At 39.9% G+C, this 19,097-nt stretch overlaps 1 protein-coding gene across 2 annotated transcripts in view; it reads right to left on the bottom strand.

The window, feature by feature from the left end:
* fig4a (FIG4 phosphoinositide 5-phosphatase a) overlaps positions 1-19,097 on the bottom strand; it is a 59,050-nt gene that overhangs the window by 21,436 nt on the left and 18,517 nt on the right. For both annotated transcript variants that reach the window (XM_028605592.1, XM_028605593.1), the window contains exons 11-17: positions 17,871-17,968; positions 10,177-10,310; positions 9,327-9,443; positions 3,972-4,017; positions 3,313-3,461; positions 2,363-2,529; positions 383-521 (exon numbers count right to left, since the gene is read on the bottom strand). In XM_028605592.1, coding sequence (XP_028461393.1) covers positions 383-521; positions 2,363-2,529; positions 3,313-3,461; positions 3,972-4,017; positions 9,327-9,443; positions 10,177-10,310; positions 17,871-17,968 — 850 coding nt within the window. The remainder of the gene's footprint in view (positions 1-382; positions 522-2,362; positions 2,530-3,312; positions 3,462-3,971; positions 4,018-9,326; positions 9,444-10,176; positions 10,311-17,870; positions 17,969-19,097) is intronic.

The following is a 19,097-nucleotide window of genomic DNA, read 5'->3' as shown; positions in this document are numbered from 1 at the left end:
CGCAGTAATGTGGACAACATATTGGGCTGTGGCGGTAAGCCTCAGGAGTGACACACGTATAATTACACCTCAAGACCAAAGCTCTTTGACCCAGGTAAAAAAGGAGGTTTGTACGGCCTGGGCTTTAAAAAAAAAGGCATGTTAAGAAACAGCAGTGCTAATCGTTTGTGAGTGATTTCCCACTAAGATATTAAATCAACCCCAATACAAACACACACAAATGTTTAAAACATTATAAGCAATTGAAAGAGGTACTGTGTGTTTTTTTTTTCATATTAACATGCTAGCAAGGGTATGTGCAGTAAGTAGGTTCTTATTTAGATGCGTGCATGTATGTACAGCAAGTAGTTGTATGATTGTAGGTGTACGTGTGCATGTTCACCTGCGTCTGTCTTGGGGGAGGGTCATGCTGTTCTTCTGATGCAGGTAGAAGTCAGTGGGCAGCTCCCACAGGTGTGGCTTGGACTCCGATGGCTGGTAGACTTGGAGAAACAGGTTGATGGCATCCTGTCTGTCAGCATCTGGAGGAGAAAGATGGACAAAATAATACCAACAACAAAAAAGCAAAGGCATAATACACAGTACTGTATATATACAAGATCATACAGATTCATGAACCTTAGCAGTAAAAACTCCCTGAACCACCACACTACAACACGGTTTCTGTGAGCGTGTTCAGGATGTGGCACGTTTTGCATGCTGCCCACAGTTTGGTGCCATTTAATCCATTCCTCAACTGTGAACCCCCACTTTGGTGCTTTGCAGGCATAACTTAGCAACAGGATAAAAGTAATATTGGTCAACTACACCAAAACCGGAGAATATTGAGTTGTGTGTGTGTGTGTGTGTGTGTGTGTGTGTGTGTGTGTGTGTGTGTGTGTGTCACTTGACATTTCAGTCTGAACAACTGACAGAAGGTCGACTAGTAGGCCCCGCTCTATTACTCCTGACTTTATACACAGCACACAACGTTACTCTTCAATTTCTAGAGCTACACATGCCACCTGTTCATGTAGAACAGTCACTAGTGTGTTGTAAAAACACAATTATTAGAAATCCAAATTGCAGTCAGAGCAAAGCCACTTTCTCAAGCACTGATTGAAAATTAGATCCTAGATGCTAATTGCAAGAGAGAGAAAATTTCAAAATTCTCCAGATAACAATATGGGAAGACAAATGCCCTCAAAATATACCCTTTCCGCATAGATATTGCTTCAAACGAGACTGTGGGTGCTGTTTACCATTACCCACAGTCGTCAGGGAGCTATGTTGGATCTGACTGTGTGTGTTAAGCTGTTGATGCTGAAATGGGTACGTCTACAATTTGTCATTCTAAATTGAGGTGTTTAAAGTTTGTACTTAGTCGTATTGTAGAAACAAAATATGATTTTGTAAGATGTGGTGTTCACAATGTGTAAAGTGCCCCATGTAATGTACTGGGTCACTTTTTCAAGTTACGAGTATATTTAGAGAAGGAGCAACCATTCAAAAGCTGAGTTTACCTGTGAATGTGGCATACGCTGTAGAAGCTTAATAGCCTGAGTCACTTAGCTTTTCTTGCCAACACAAAATATTGTGTCAAACTGACATAATGGGCCCTATTTTGACAATCCAAGCGCACAACGTGAAGCACCTTGTGCAGGTGCATTTAGGGCATGTACGAATCCACTTTTGCTAGTTTAACGGCCAAAAAAAGGGTCCGTGCGCCAGGCGCATGGTTCAAAAGGGTCGTACTTAGTGTCTTAATTAATCATAGGTGTATTTTGGGCGTAACATGCAATAAACCAATTAGTGTGGCATCTCCTATTCCCTTTAAACGCCAGGCGCGTTTGTACCTTGGCGCCTTGCTATTATGATGGTGGATTTGCTAAGCAGGAAGGAGAGATTTTCAGGAGAAGAAACTGATCTGCTCATGTGTGAAGTGAAAGATAGGGCCCAATATGTTACATCCGACTGACTTGCTGACCTGGTTTGTCTAAAAGTTTTCTAAAATTTAAGTTTGCTAAGTAGATTCCATATGTGGAAAAAATACTGAATATATATCAGGGGTTTTGTGTGTGTCTATGTATCTTTATATTGCCTGAATGTACTTATGTGTGTAATTGATATTTGTGTTCAAAGGGTGAGTCTATCTATCTTTCTATTGTAAATTTGAACATGAGGTTTTCAAGTTTCACAGGGTGTGGTGTATTGGCAAAGTTGCGTTTTAATATAGATGGATTTCGGGATAAAATGGGTAACACATGATCAAAATGAGAGATTAGTATCTTGCATTATCATAGATAGAGTCCCTTCTTAATTATTTTTGTGCATGCGTGTAAGGAAGGAATGTTGTGCACCTGTAGGTGTCTGTTTAACGCACCTGAGAAAGCATTGCTGTAGTAGCGCGACAGCGTCTGCATGATGTCTTTGGAGTGTTGTGTCCAGGGAGCGATCTTGCGGTAGGTCTTGACCCTGTGGACCAGCTGGGAGCCGCCGTACTGCAGCGACAAAGTGTCTCCATGGTCCTCATACAGCTCCTCAAACAACCTGGGCCACACACATAACACACATTAACACAACGGCCCGAAAACGGTTCCTGAAGTTAGTCTTGGCTGTTTTATTTGTTTTTATTTTGGCAAGTTGGGGTTTCTCATACAGAATTTAGTGCATGTGTGTGATTGCGGTATTTGTATTTTTTCTGCTTCTGTAGAACAACAGAGAGGCGTGTGTCACATGTATGACTCTTGTTCCATTGTACCAAAGAGCTGAGAAAATCTTATTTAAGGGTGTTAATGTAGAGTTATACATGTAATAGAATTACAGTTAAAAAGGTCCCGTTATGACACAAAACAACAAGTCAAACATGTGATCGATGCTTGTTCTTCCTGATGCATTCACAGAGTGTCTGGCTGTTCTCCACAGTGAACTGAGAAAATTAGAGCTGCACAAAGCAATTCCAATGTCCAAGCAGAGCTGGACATAAGTAGCAGAGGGCACAGAACTGCAAATGCTGCAAATAGATGGGGAACACATATCAAACTGGTGTGGTTGTGTGCAATGTGTGTGAAAATTGGATTTTGTGCAGCAAACGGGGGATAAAGGACTGCAATAGCTGTTGCATTTGCTGCTACTAAAGGGGATCCTAATAAGTGAAAATGAAAAAGCGTAAATTAGCTTAGAGAGAGCTTAGAGTTTTCAAACACATCTGATATATTGCTATAGTGACTATCATTTGTCATTTTGTGCAAAACACAGACCAAATTTGTTTAATAATTAATAGCAAAAATTCTTTGGCTCTGGCAAAATATGTGCTAAAGAAAGGAGCTTTACCTCACACAGTCTGTATCAAACTGAAGTTTGGGCTTGTCAATCATTCCCAGTGCATAGAGCTGATAGGCCAGCGCACACTTCCCCACCATGAACTGGGCTGTGTTGGTCCGATCCAGACAGTCCACACAGTTGGTCCTCAATACACCAGTCTACAAAGACTCATCAAACTTAGTGACGGCACTTCAGGATGTGTATGTACAGTATGCAGTTGGAGACAAACTACATGAGAAGGTAATCAGTGGAATCAGCATCAGCAGCAAACATATTTCTATGTATTTATCTTCTGTATAGTGGTGGCCCTTAAATTGCAGTAAACAGCTTAGATAACTCCAAGAAGATAACCGTATACGTGATTAAGGTTTCCATGAAAAACTTTCAATAGGCAACTACATGCATTGGCCTAGTTTTGCAGCTATAGCAATGAATGCTCAGCCCCTAACATACAACAGATACACATTATGACGAAAGCAGATATGTGGGTTATCTTATTTAACTCAATTGAGTCTCCATCTGTTGACACTACTATGTTTTTTTTCTTCATTTCCCTGTGTACAAAAGCTGCAAAGGAGTCATTCATTTTTGGGAGAATATTCAGTGTCTTCAGAAAAACTGAATTGTGACACAAAGGTTGCAGCAAATCTGTTCACTATGTGGCATACCTGCACCCGTCCACTGGCTGTGATGTGTCCACCTAAATCTCCCCACCTGAAAAAAATTACATTTAAATCAACATAAATCCTAGAAACAAAAGCATTGTGCACATGTCGATTCTACTCTTCTGCAGGCATATTTACTCATCTTTTCCCGCTAAAAGATCACTGATATAATCACTATTTCAAGGCTGAACATAATGTGCAATAAAATCCACATGGTGCAAAGATTGGATGAGGTGATTCCTTGGTATAAGACAGAGAGGTTTAGACTGAATATGTTGGAACTTTCTCTGCAGAGACGATTTTCAGACCTCTTGTGTAAATAAAGAGATCTTATTAACCCATCTACGGCTTCAAGAATTTTCTTTATCAAAGTATTTGTTTGAGTTCGGCCAGCCAAGACACTATAGATACAAACTTACAGTGCAGACATCTAAACACATAAGACTACAAGTATAGGAAGAGAGACTCAGCAGACAATTAGGAATATACACAAAAAAAAAAAACGTGTGTTCTCATTTACAATACTGGAGCTTACTGTATGTGCAAACCCAACCCAATAATATCAAAATGACAACTTTTTCCAACATGATTTAAGGTATTAATGATATAACAATGTATAAATTACACATTTATGTTTAAATTATTATTATTCACTTTCTTGCTGAGTTAGATAAGAAGCTTGTTACTGCTCTCATGTCTGTATAGTAAATACAAAGCTGCAACTGGCAGTCAGTTAGCTTAACTTAGCATAAAGACTGCAAACAACTACCAAAGTGTAACCTCCCTACTAAACCAGAACAATCAAGACGTAAAATGTAAATTTGTGAGTTTGAGAGGTTCTGGTAGGCAGATTGTGTTACCTTTGGACAGAACGATACTAGGTGTTTCCTTTTCTTATGCTAAACTAAGCTAACTGGCAGCTGGCTGTAGCCTTAATTTTAGCATACAGAAAGAGGAGTGATATCGATCTTCTCATCCTACTCTGTGTATACCCAAAAACCAAACTGTTTAGCTAATCCTTTAATCACATTCTTTAAAATGACTATTTGTAACTTTTAAATGTTTCTGAAACTGTGTAATGTTCCATCTGATAATCATAAATGACCTGGAACAGCAAACGAAACCAACAGTGAAAAGAACATGATTGTTATATAGTTTTTATAAATTTTCCCATAAAGTCTCAAAATGATTTACGGCAGGTAGGCGGTGCTACAGGGCACACATTCTGATGGGTCACAGATTTCGGCTGTACACCGGAAAAGCCTTGGTTAGTGTTATTGTATCCAGGTAAAAGCAAGAGATTTTTTTTATATAGGCCTAATTGTATTTTTATTTTATTTTAGAAGTTATCTGCTGTAGTTATGGCTGATACTGGGGCCGGACCATCACAGAAAAGAAGGAAATTAAACGAAGAACAACTAAAAGCTAAAAGGGAAAGTGAAACTGGCAAAATCTTATCCACACACTTGGTCTTTAAACAGATGGAGAAAATAACGGGATTGTAAATGATTGAAAAACATCCCTGAATTGGCCCTCAGGTATGTAATATGTTGATTACATTCATGAAATAACTTTAGATTGTGCACACACACTACTATTGGCCAGGCTTCCATGGTTACGCAGTTCCTATCCCCTGACCTGTCGGCTACTTGAGGTCAATGCCTAACCCCAAACAATCGGACTGCTTCGTAGGCTGGGACTTGCCTAGAAGTTGCATGGGATCCATATGTAGGGATACTCGGTTTAGCTCACGATACATCCAGGCTAAGTTACCGTATGAAATACTTGAAATGCAACGATGCATCTGTAACATGTTCTCTTATTGTGAATGAATGATTTTCTGTCTGAGCAAAACATTCATCGCAACTATATGACCTCCCCATAAAGCTAACTCCTAGACCTTTACGACAGCAAGTGTGATAAAAATACTACTGCTTTTGTCCGAAGCGGCCACTGAAATCAACACAAACTGAAAGTTACATACAGCCACTTTTAAATAAAGCATGATAAAATTCAGATGTTAAAGTTCAAGAACATGGTCCACTCCTGGCTTATTGGTTCTGTCTTTATTAGTGCTTTTTCCCAAATTCATCACACTCATTCAGCACTGTTTTTGTGCAGCAACAGGCAAAGTGAGAATAACTAACTTTTAATTGTTTAGAAAGGGGAGCTCTGAAGACAAATAGAAGGGTAGGTTTTTTTTATTTTTTTTAAAGCAAAGTGATCTAATTGTGGCATAAACATTATGACCTGACTGAATAATGAGCAATTATAGTTCAAGTATTAGAGTAGAGAATAGATAGTAGAGAGTATGTGTCTGACAAAGTGCATGCCAGAGTGCAGAGATGGAGGGACAAGACAAATTGAACAAGTCTTTTTGATTAGCTTTATTATTCATGTGTTAACTTATGCAAGTGATGAAGGCTACAGGTGCCATAATTATTAAAGTGCATCTACTGCACATGAAAGCTTATGAGGGTTTTGTTTGTGTGTGTATATAAGGGTGAAGTGAGAGTGTGTATAACAAAGAATGTGAGATAGCATTGGCTAATGCCAAAGAAAGGGTAATAAATACTGGCCATGGCGTGATCGTTGGGTTATGTAACAGAATGGTAATGTTGTGTGAAAGTTATTAAGACATGCAAGCAATGGACGAGCCATGCGTTAAGTACATGGACTGCAATCTACTCAGCTCATTAACAGAAAACTCTCTGCAATACAACTGTCATCAGGCATAATTGGGGGAATGCTGTTCTACAGCATTCCAACTATTGTTATTCGGTTCTTTATATACTACTACTTCTTCTTCTTCTTATTCCGTACGTTTTTTGGCTCTCCGTAACTTCTGCATACTTTCAGCTATTTAAACCATTCAACTTTTCAAATGTTCAGCTCTTTCAATTAATGATGGGACTTCTTCAACCTTTTTTCTACTATTTATACTTTTTAAAATTTTAAGCTTTTTAACACTTTTTTTTAACATGGAAGTGAATGAGAGCAGCCTTCAACTCCTTAAAATCTTCTTCCGCTCCCAAAACTTTCAGCTCCTTCATACTTTCACCTACAGACGCCAAACAAACTTTAAAAGGTTCACAAAATATTCAGCTATCAGGCTATATATTTTCAGTTTGATATCTTTAACAGCTTTTGTTAAAAAGCTGTTTAAGTTTAGTGATCATTTCAGGAAATTTTATCGATTAAACAGAGTGTGTATTGCGTGAGCTAGAGTGGATGATGTCATAGCTAGAGGGTGAAGCTTTGAAAAAATTATCTTTGTCCCTTCTCAATAAATTGTTCTCACGCCCACAATATCTACTTGTCATACACAATTTATAATTCAAAACGTAGGTATTTTTGTCTAGTCTCAGCCAATCTGCTCAGTTTTGTGATACGCCTTTTACTTTTGGCTGGTTGAGCTTCCAAATGACAAGAGGTCCATATCTTTCTCCATTGGCTCCAATGTTAAAACTCCTGGATATTTCCCAGCGAAACACTGAACAAACCACTTTTTGAAATTGCTGATATGACCACATTTCTAAGTTTATCAACATAAATTTTATACGGATACGTTCACAAAGGCCTTGTGGTGCTCAGGATGACGTCATTTGACGGATATCATTTATTGTTTTGGCAGTTTGAGCCTTTATTTGAGAGCTTGCTCTCAGTGTTTCTCAATAGCTTCAGTTTGGCCCAGCTGAGAGTTTCAGCAGGTGTTGCTCGTTAACTGATGACACATCAAAGGACGTTTACAAACATTCACTGGCCAGTCGTTACCATGACAACAGACACCCACCCAGATACTACAGGCAGGAATATGAACTTTAGTCTGTCTTCTCTCTTCTATTCTCTTGTTCTGGTCTGTCTGTCTTCTCTCTCCCCCTCTCTATCTCTTTGTTTCTCTCTCTCTCTCTCCCTGTCTCTCTCTCTTTTTCTCCCTCCCTCTATCTCTCCCTCCCTCCCCCTCTCTCTCTTTTTCCATCTGCCTCTCTCTCCCTCTCTATCTGTCTCTCTCTCTCTATCCCTCTCTCTCTTTTTCTTTCACTCTCTCCATCCCTCCTTCTCCCTCCCTCTCTCTCTCTTCCTTTCTCTCTCTTTCCCTCTGTCTCTTTCTTTCCCTTTGCCTCTCTCTCTTTCCCTCTCTCTCTCTCTCTCTCCTTCTCTTTCTCTCTTTGTCTCTCCCTCTCTCTCATCCCCCTCTCTCTCTCCCCCCTCTCTCTCATCCCCGTCCCTCTCTTTCTCACTGTCTCCTTCTCTCTCATTCCTCCTTCTCCCTCCCTGTCTCTCCCTGCCCCTCTCTCTCTCTCTTTCTTTCCGTCTCTCTCTCTCCTTTCCTCTCTTCCTCTCTGTCTCTCTCTATCCCTCTCTGTCTCTCTGTTTGTTCTATGCAATGGATATGGCTGATAATAAGTTTTTTTAGTCAATTTATTGAAACTTCCACTTTTGACAGTATTACAGTTTGGCTTCCCGCTTTTCTAAAAATGTATTTGAAGAAATTATTTTATTATTATATATTATATTTTATTAGTGGTGTTATTCAACATTTCAATGAAATTCCTACTTATTGAACCAATTTCCACTTTTTCAACTATTCTTCAGCTTCAGCTAAAGACCTCACAATTTTCTACATATTTTGTCATTTTTCAACTTTTAAACCCAACAATTCAGTTTAGCGTCAACTTTGAACTTTTTAACGATTTCCAATTTTTCAACTACTCTCACTACTTCAACTTCTTCTTACGGATTTAAGCTATTCATCCAGTTTAGCTTTAGCAATTCAGCTATTCAGCATTCCCACGCATTTTCTGCAGGAAATACATTTTCTAGTTTCCATTAAGAATTCATATCTGGAGAGTTCAAAATTAAGCAGTCGATAAAGGTATGATGCTGAATATGTATGAATGGAAAAATGGATAATACACCCTCACTTAGAAAAGTTAAGTCGGATGTACAAATGAAAGAAAAATGATGGCGTGGTCAAGCACACCTTCTCTCAAATCAATGGTACATAATCTGCTACCTTCTTCAGTGTTTCCCACACAGACAAATTTGTGGCGGTGTGCCATACAATCAACACCGTCCGCCACATATCTCTCTGTCTCACACACACACACACACACACACTGCACACAAAATGCAGTTGGGTTGTCAAGGTCAAAACGCTATATGTAGTGTCATGTCTATTTATGTCTATTTTCAAAAACTTTCAAGGCTTTGATATTGTCCCTCAAATTCACAAACTTTCAAGGATTTGAAGGACCTGTAGGAACCACGTATAATGCAATATTTGAGTGTTTGTTTGTACATAACCCCTAACTGATCAAAGTTAATAGGCCCAGTGTAGGTCAAAAAAAGGCTTACCTGTCATCTGGTCTGATTGTGTGACAGTAGAAGTCGGAACGATTAATGAAGAAACCTGTTCGCTTAACCACGTTCTCTGCTATCATGCTTAGACGGTCCAGAACGTTGCACAACTTACTAAGAAAAAGAAAAATGGGAAGAAATCATTATTTTTTTGTATTTCTGTGGCTTTTTTTCAAGGAATTAACATAAGCCAAACAAGGCCAAATTCTGGGGATATTCATCCTCACAGGGCTTTCAAAGAAAAAGAACAGGTGGGAACCATGGGATATTATTTTCAATGGAAAGAGCAGCTGCACTCTTCTGGGTGGCATCACACACACCAATCTAATTTCCCACTAGGCTTTTCAGTTTCTCTGTTCAATTGAACTTTGATCTCAAATACGCTAACCTCCACAACATGTGTACAACTGGATTCTGGCGGTAGGCATGGTAGCAACAATTCCCAGAATTACATAACTCTACTCTTTGATCCTAACGGCACATGGCAGAAAATATCAGACAGGCAAGATTCCTGTATTGGAAAATTAATAATGTAATTAGTTATATTCAGATGTAGTGCTTAGCGTGCTAGTTAGCAAATTTGTGATGCTTCATTTTCCACACCAGCTCGCGCAAACTATTCACTCTTGCATGCTATGTCTGAACCCACCATGAGTCATCGTTTTAGACTGAATGGACCTATAAATATATAAATTAAGAAAACTAAAATATCGTATGTGCTGCTGTACTGTAAAGTTTGCATCATGAGTTACTCAAGCAAAACTTATTTCCAAGTTTGAAAAGTTGATGCTAATGTTACAATTAAGCAAATTTAAGGTCACTACATTGGCACATTTATTATCAACACCTCTTTGTGTAGCGGGCCATGTCCCAGGCGATGTAGTCGATGCAGTTGTCTGGAGGGAGGAACTGATTTAGGTTGATCACAGCTGGGTAAAGCTCTTCACTCAGAATCTTCTCATGTTTCCTCTTTTCCCGTTTCTGTAGCACAACAGAGAGAAATACGTACATCAAATGTATGACTGATTCTATCACCAAAGAGCTAATCGGTTCCATGAGGACACCAGCAGATATAGTCTGACATATGACAGATGTTTGTTCTCTTTGATGCATTCACATCTTCTCCACAGTCACCTTGGAGAAAAATAGACCTGCAAGAAACAATTTACAGAATTCATGCAGAGTTGGTCATATATGTAGTGTAAAGCACAGAACTGAGGATAGACACTTCAGATAGATGGGGAAATATGATAAGAAGCGCAGCTGTGCAGGATATTTGTGCAAATTGAATCTTATGCTGCAAAGGGAGGAATGAAGTTAAAAAATGAACATTTAATATTTTTTTCGTTAATAAAAATACATGCACACACATTATCCGTCTGCCTCTGTGACCTGTAACACCGTCCTTTAACTTATTTCTCCGTTAACTTATTTCTCTGTGAATTGTGTTTTTTTTACCAATCACCCAAGGTGATAATGGGCTTGGAAGCAATATTTAGCAGCTCATATCTCCATCCACACATTCAGCAGCGGCAAAGCAACAATGTAACCAGTCAAATTACTGATGCATTTCCTCACCCCTTCAGCAGAGCGTGTCATACAGTCTGGCATATACACACACACACACACACTCACACAGATGAGACACTAGAAATGTACTACACGTGCACATATACTTACAAAAGCTCACGTTGTTCACTGTAACAATCATGGTTATAAATGTGCGAAGCTCTCAGACCATGAATGATAACATGAATCCAGACAGTCACTCATGCACATGTAGGAGGCTGGTCATGCACACTGTAATGGAAACTGTAATGTGCACCGTAATTATTTTTAATGTATAGTTTTGCTTTTGCATAGAAAAAAGGTGTTTAATGGCTCAATTTTATCTTGTCTCATCTTTATTCATCTTCTTTATGGCTTTGCTGGTTTTATATTGGTTTTTGATAGGATTCTCTCTCAAAAAAAAAAAGAGTTTGATCCATTTTCATTAAATCAAAATAGATTTAATATTTCAAAATATATATATCTGAGTGGGAAGAGTAAAATTTGTCTCCGGCAGTCAATGCAAATGGACTAATTAAATTGGCTGATTGGATCCACATGCTCTACCTCTCTTAACATACAAACATGCACCAACACTTGACAAAACAACACAACCATCCTAGTCACCACTGTGGAAAGATGGACTGTCATGATATCATGGTTAATTGCCCATTCCTCCCTCTTTCGGTCTCTCTGGGATAAGAGAGAGGGTGTAGCATATAAGCAGGGCGTCCTCACTTAGTCAGCACAGTCGGCATATATCACATGGCAGGGGCTTGTGCGGACCTGTGAGGTCTGTGATTGGTCCGCCGCTTCACAGCTCCCCCTTGTGAGTGACAACGTGAGCTTGAAACCCAAGAGTGTATGGCTGTGTGACCAAGTGCGTCCATGCGCGTGTATGGGAAAAGGCAAGGCAAAAATTACTTTTAGAGCACTGCACACAGGGTTGAAGATGAAAGAAAACAAAGCTGTAACACTTTATTTGAAGGGGTGTGCATATGACTGACATGACACCGTCATGATAATGACATGACACCTATCATGAACATGATGGTGTCATTTTGAGTGTTCATGACTGTTGTCATTAAGTGTCACTCGGTAAATTATAACACTTTTAATGCAAAGTTAGCATTGTCCGAGATGTCTTTGTCATGACAACTTGACATTAACGAAGACAACAATCTCTGTTATGACAACTTGACATTAAACAAGACAATACAACCTGTCAATGTCTTTGTCATGGCAACTTGACATTAACCTAGACAACATAACCTGTCACAGGCCCAATTATCAAACTTTAATAAACTATTTAGCTTTGTGTGTTAACATTACATTAAACATCATTAAGAGGTTGGTTTTTACATTGGCTGTCATGAGAGCCTTATGTAATTGTGTCATGAATAGGTTTCCTTGACCTCAAGTAAAGTGAAACAATTTGAACCTGACATCAAATGCTTAGATAGCTATAAGACGGTGTCATGAATAATACCGAGGTGATTTAATTCATTTTGAACAGATGATGTTAGCTTTAGGTTAAGGTTTCTTGTTGCTAAAACTAGCATACGGCAGCTTACTAAAGTAACTGCTAACTGTAGTTAGCTGCCGTTAGCTAGCTTGTGAATTCAATTAGTTGTACAGGTGTTAAATTAGCTGACTCAGGCCAGGGCTGCTAAGAGCCAAACCCAGAAAGAAAACCCTCTCGGTAGTGTATTCTTAGTTGTAAAACTGGACTCGGCTGTGTTTGGTCCCATCCATGTAGCCGTGTTCACAGGAGTGGTGGACGGATCGATCCAAATATCGATAACATTGATACCAACGTTGGTACTTTAGTTTCAGTTTCTCTCCAGTATGCACCGCTGCGGTCTCATCAAAGAAGCAACCTAGCTGTCTGTGTAAGTGCCGCTGCTTTAAAGTGGTCAAGTCCTGTCACAGCGCGGAGCAGGCACACTTTGCTCGTCTGCCCCCCTCTTGTGATTTGATGTTGTACCGTCGCGTGACTCCAGGCAAACAAGCAAGCAAGCGAGCAGCCAGGCCTGGCAGTGACCAGCAGCACACACACACAAACAGTACAGAGACAGAGCAGAAGAATGGCAGAGAGGAAGAGGAGCGCTGTGTGGCTATATTTTCAGGCCAAAAATGAAACCAACAGCAAGCTGTATAATTTGTAAAGAGGCTATAAGATACAGTGGTAACACAACAAATTTATACAAGCATATGAAAATTCTGTCCTTGGTTTTAACTTATAATCCAAATGTAAAATCACAAAAAAACTTAGGCTAAAAGGTCATGAAAATTCATCCTCCTTAAATATTAAAAAGTATCGGTATCGTATCGGTATCTGCGATATTGGCCCTGTATTTACTTGGTATCGGATCAATACCAAATATTGCTGTATCACCAGCACACCACTGGTTCACAGACACCAAAAGCTCCGTTAACGCCAACGGCTAACGCTATATGCTGACGAGCGAATTTTGATGGTGAAGACATGTTCCGTCCCCTGCCTCTGATTGGCCAACCCTGGTATTCTTACCCTAACCAATCTCACTCCTAATGCCTAAACCTAACCAGTCAAACTAACGAAGGCAACAAGTAGGGAGGGAATAGTCGCATCCCAGATAATGATTAGCATTTACAGTAGACAATAGTGCAGAATGTGCTTTAAACTGGGTTTGACCAGACAGCTTCAAGCGATTCAATCGTATTCAATTCATTCCGCCATGCTAGCGCTTTAGGTGAGTCGGTATCGCCAGACCGGGACTAAAAACAGCCTCCAAGACTTACGGAGGAGGCCAGTTTACTACAGGGAATGCACTAACGTAACCAAGAAGGTTTTCTTTCCGGTTTTAGCTAGCTCTTTGCAGGCCAGGGCTGAGTCTGCTAATTAGAGATGTTCCGATACCGGCTCCGATACTGCCTAAAACGCTGGTATCGGTATCAGGAAGTACTGGAGGTTATGTACCGATCCGATACCACGTAATAAAGCCCTAAAGAAAATCTACATTAAAGTAGTTTATTTATGTTCTTTTTCCGTTATAACTGACTGTCAAACTGGAGAATAAAAGAAAGTTCTGGGGCATTCATTGTTTGTGTTTGTTCATGTTTCACAAAGAGTTTAACCTGAGCCAGACCGACAACAAAGATAGAAATCATATCACATCCATATAGGGATAGTAGTATACAGCTGTTATATCATATCACATCCATACAGGGATAGTAGTATACAGCTGTTAAAACATAATGAAATATATGACACTCTGGCATTGGATCGGTACTCGGTATCGGCCGATACGTAACTTCAGGTATCGGTATCGGGAAGCAAAAAAGTGGTATTGGGCCATCTCTACTGCTAATGTTAGCTAGCTGTAACATTACAGCTAACCGACGTAACAGCAGCTAACTACAGTTTGCAACAAGTCCAAAACTCAATAATTCAACTCGGTACTGCATTCACTGTTGTCAAACGGGTCTTATAACTTTTAAGACATCTTAATGACAAGTCCAAATGGTTCCACTTTACTTGAGGTCAAGGATATTATTCATGACACCGTCATGTAAGTATTTGATGATGAAATCAAACTTCATGACAGGTCCAAATTGTTTCACTTCACTTAATAATATAACATAATTTACAAAATGACACTTAGGGCCCTATCTTGCACTCAGCGCAATTGCCTTTGTACGCCAACACATGTATCGTTGCTATTTTCCACCCGACACACAGCGGACTTTTCCCTCCACTTACGCACGTCGGTAAATTAGGGAATGTATTTGCGCTTCTGGGGGCGGTTCAGCGAAAAGAGGAGGCGTGTTCCGGCGCAAACATTCCCTGGTGCTATTTTGCAGTTTCAGAAAACAAAACAACAAAACAATGTAGCGTGTGCACAACGTGCATACACTTTGCTTCTCTCATCTACACGGACGCAGCAGTTCCCATTTTTGCAAACCATACATAATTACAAAGAAAAATATTACTGAAAATGCCGGTCAGGAGGCACTTTACAGTACAGTCCTCAAAAAGTCGCAGCATTCTTTGTGGCTTGTTGTGTTTTACACAACATTTCCATGAATGTGTTGATGACATAAATGAGGAAATATTAGAGGATTTAAGGAGACGTGATGTTGAACTACGGCGGGATTGGACACTCCGGTAGAGATGGCCCGATACCACTTTTTTGCTTCCCGATACCGATTCCGATACCTGAACTTGCGTATCGGCCGATACGGAGTACCGATCCGATACCAGAGTGTCATATATTTCATTATGTTTTAACAGCTGTATACTACTATCCCTGTATGGATGTGATATGATTTCTATCTTTGCTTTCGGTCTGGCTCAGGTTAAACTCTTTGTGAAACATGAACAAACACAAACAATGAATGCCCCAGAACTTCCTTTTATTCTCCAGTTTGACAGTCAGTTATAACGGAAAAAAAACCTAAATGAACTACTTTAATGTAGATTTTCTTTAGGGCTTTATTACGTGGTATCGGATCGGTGCATAAACTCCAGTACTTCCCGATACCGATACCAGCGTTTTAGGCAGTATCGGAGCCGATACCGATACTGGTATCGGAACATCTCTACACTCCGGCGGAATCTGGTCCGGGAGTGGCAATGCGCCATGCGCTCCTAGTGGAGCAGGTGGACGGAGACGGAGTGCGGGGAGGAGGAAGGGGCACAACAGGAGCAGGTGGTGCGTTTGGAGGCCCATGCTCCATGGCTGCAGCAATCCTCTCCAGAATTGAGGAGATGCGCCCGAGAGGAGCAGCAACATCGCCACACGATGAAGACAGGCATTTATTACTTTGCCGCATCCCGGACAGCTCCCGCTGGCGTGCGCCAGGAAAATCCGCCATCATAATAGCAATCCGCCATGGAATAAGCGCGCCTGCTCTTAAAGGGAATGTGAGATGACACTGATTGGTTTATTGCACATTACGCCCAAACCACACCTAGCTACTTCAGACCAACCCATTTTAGATTTGCATCGGGCGCAAGAGTCATTTATCCCATCGGTATAATAGCAACAGCGACCGAGATCCGCCCACAAAGCTACTTGCATTTCACGTTTGATACTTGCGTTTCAGATCATTAAAATAGGGCCCTTAATGACAACAGTCATATATACTCAAAATGACTCCTTCGTGTTCATGATAGGTGTCATGTCATAATAATGACAGTGTCATGTCATAAATAAAGTGTTATTGAAAAAGCTTCATTACCATTTCTTGGGGTTTCATTACTTTTCATAACATAATAGTTTTTCATAATTCAAGAGCAGTAAATGATTAATGCCACATATACAGCAACATAATGTGAAGGGACAGGCAGCAGGAAACCATGCTTGTCTTTGCAGGTGTGTGTGTGTGTGTGTGTGTGTGTGTGTGTGTGTTGATGTGTTCCCTTTCATCATTGCTGTGTGTGTTTGCAGAGCAGATTTAGATCAATAGACAGAAGTTACCATTTCAACTGCTAGTATCACCAACTGACAGGAAAATGTCACATGATAATGAAAATCTCCATAGCAACAACTAACCCCGAATATCATCCAGTGCTTGGCGAATTTTACATTTACAGCCCCCAATAGATAACAACCTGCCTCTCTTAGTTATGCTATTATAATTCTAGACTGCTGGGGAAGTTCCTTCCTTCCTATGACACACTGAGCTGCTCTCTCATCTCTGTTTTTTTTTGTATGCATCCTTGTCCCAGAAATGCTTGTTACTAACCTAGCTCTGGGGAGTTTACTCCCTGGAATCCTTATGTTTCTTCCCTGCAATGTCCGGCCGCGTCCTGCTGCGCCTACTGCATCCACCCATGCTCTGCGGTGCCACGTTACATCCCGCAAAGCCCTCCTGTGCCCTGCTATGACATGAACTACAACGACTACCTTGTAGTCACTGTTCCATTATCTTTATTATGACTGCCACTGTTCATCACATCCCCAACCGGCCCCGTCAGACACCGCCTATCAAGAGTCTGGGTCTGCCGAGGTTTCTTCCTAAAAGGGAGTTTTTCCTCACCACTGTCACAATAGCCACTGCTAATGCTTGCTCTTGAGGGAATTACTGTAATTGTTGGGGCTTTGGAAATTATAGAGTGAGGTCTAGACCTACTCTATCTGTAAAGTGTCTTGAGATAACCCTTGTTATGATTTGATACTATAAATAAAATTTAACTGATATTGAACCTATGGAGTGATTCCACAGACTGGGCATATTTCATCCAAACACACCACAAAGATATCTTATATAATCCTCACACTAGCCAGTATTCTTAAAGAAAATTCTAGTATTTTACCACCTGGATCTTAGTCTAATGTAACTTTAGGTATGCTTGCCTTCTCTCCAAACACAATGTTGAGTACAATGTTCATTTTTTGAGAAAATGATTTCTCCTTTAATACAACATACATTTTCCTTCAAGTTCCTCAATAAAAATATTCTTTCTTTCCAATATTTTCTTGTCATCATTTCTTTTAGTGATCCGTTATCAAAACAAAATAAACAAAATAGAATATACATGGGGTTTAATAAGGCAAGGAGTGAGGAAATACATAATTACAATTGTTTCAAAGCCAGTCAAATAATTCAAAAAACAAAAAGACTGTGCCTAATGCACTGCAAATCTTTTCTTGATAAGACTACATCTGTCAGTTGTTTTAACTGTTAGTGGGATGTCAGTGTATTTCTTTTCTGTTATTCCGTTTCTACTTTATAATACTGAATTACTGCATTTTGTTGTTCATCTGTTCAGGAAAAGTAGAGTCATACTGCATCATTTTCCAGTCACAGTCAAATTGGAAGTTGGAATTTTAAAGTAAAAAAAACAAAACAATACTAAACAGGATACTAAAATAATAATAATGACTATGTCCAGGACACTTGACCTGCTTTATGTCATCATCTAATGGTGTGTGTGTGTGTGTGTGTGTGTGTGTGTGTGTGTGTGTGTGTGTGTGTGTGTGTGTGTGTGTGTGTGTGTGTTACCTTGACCAGGTTGAGGATGATGATAGGAGAGCCAAACCGCTGCAGCATCTGGTCAAAATGGAGGGCAGCTACGTGGGCGTATGGGTCAGCTTGGTCCACTGAAAGAGAAGTCAAACTGAGTGTTTAATATTTAAGGGCATTCAGGGTTATCATGTTATCAGATGGTTAAGAATAATAGTGTTTTAGGCTACTGTATCGCATCTGGATGTCTCTGCTGAAAGTGTAGAAACAGAAAAAGTGTTTCATTTTAAAATGTTAATTCAAGAAACAGAGCAAAATTTGGAATTCTGAAAGGCAGTTTGTTAAGACTAAAGCTTCTTCAGTAAGACAAGAAAGTATGTAGATGAGGTAACTTGTTTTAATGGAGCCGTCTGTTTCATTGAGCCAATAAACATACACATTTACAAGTATAATACTGAGCTGTAAAGTCTCAAGCACTCTCACTTCCATTTTCATTCTTTTATTCATTATTTATTTTAAAATCATGTTTAATGCCTCCATTTGGTACTCAGTGGATCCCACACCTGCAGCCAGCAGTCAAACTGAACCAGTCAGAAGAAAGATTAGAGGAAATAGGTCAGACCATGCTCACTGGTATCTAAAACAATACAAACAGGAGCTCAGGCACACAGTTTTCAAGTTCACTCCACAATTCATTACTTTGTGCACTGCACACTCAGGGGTAGATGAGAGTTTACATCCCCATACAGTACACCCTATATTGTACCATGGGAAGGGATTGTAGATAATGACGATGATGGTGAAGAAGAGTAACACAATTAAGGTCATATCCTTCACAACCAAGACATTTGCCCACTTCAGGGCAGTCATAAAGACAGTATGTATATACTTATGTAACAATGAGTCTTGACAGTTATGGCTGGGACGAGAGAACAGGCAATGCATGATGTGATAAGGACTCAGCATGTACAGACCCATTGCTGACCTAGATTCGTCTAACAGGTGTCAGTCTATGCTGCCAGCATCACAATCACCGGGCTGCACCTGGTTTTTAATTGTTAAGACTTGATGTCAGTTTCACAACACTCAAGGAGGTGGTAGACTAACAAAGCACGGGCTTTTGCTTCAAGTTCCACAAGCTTGGTCTGAACTTGAAAAACTTAATTAACTTAATTTTAGTGCACCTGACAGCTCCTCCCTAAAATCAACTCTCTTGTACCTTTTGGAGATTTTAGAAATCTGATTTTCAACCTCCAAACTTCTACT

Source organism: Perca flavescens, chromosome 18 (genome assembly GCF_004354835.1).
Source record: "Perca flavescens isolate YP-PL-M2 chromosome 18, PFLA_1.0, whole genome shotgun sequence".
In the NCBI taxonomy this organism is placed as follows: Eukaryota; Metazoa; Chordata; class Actinopteri; order Perciformes; family Percidae; genus Perca; species Perca flavescens.
Note: the sequence above shows the minus strand (reverse complement) of the source record. Positions and strands in the feature narration are given on the sequence as shown.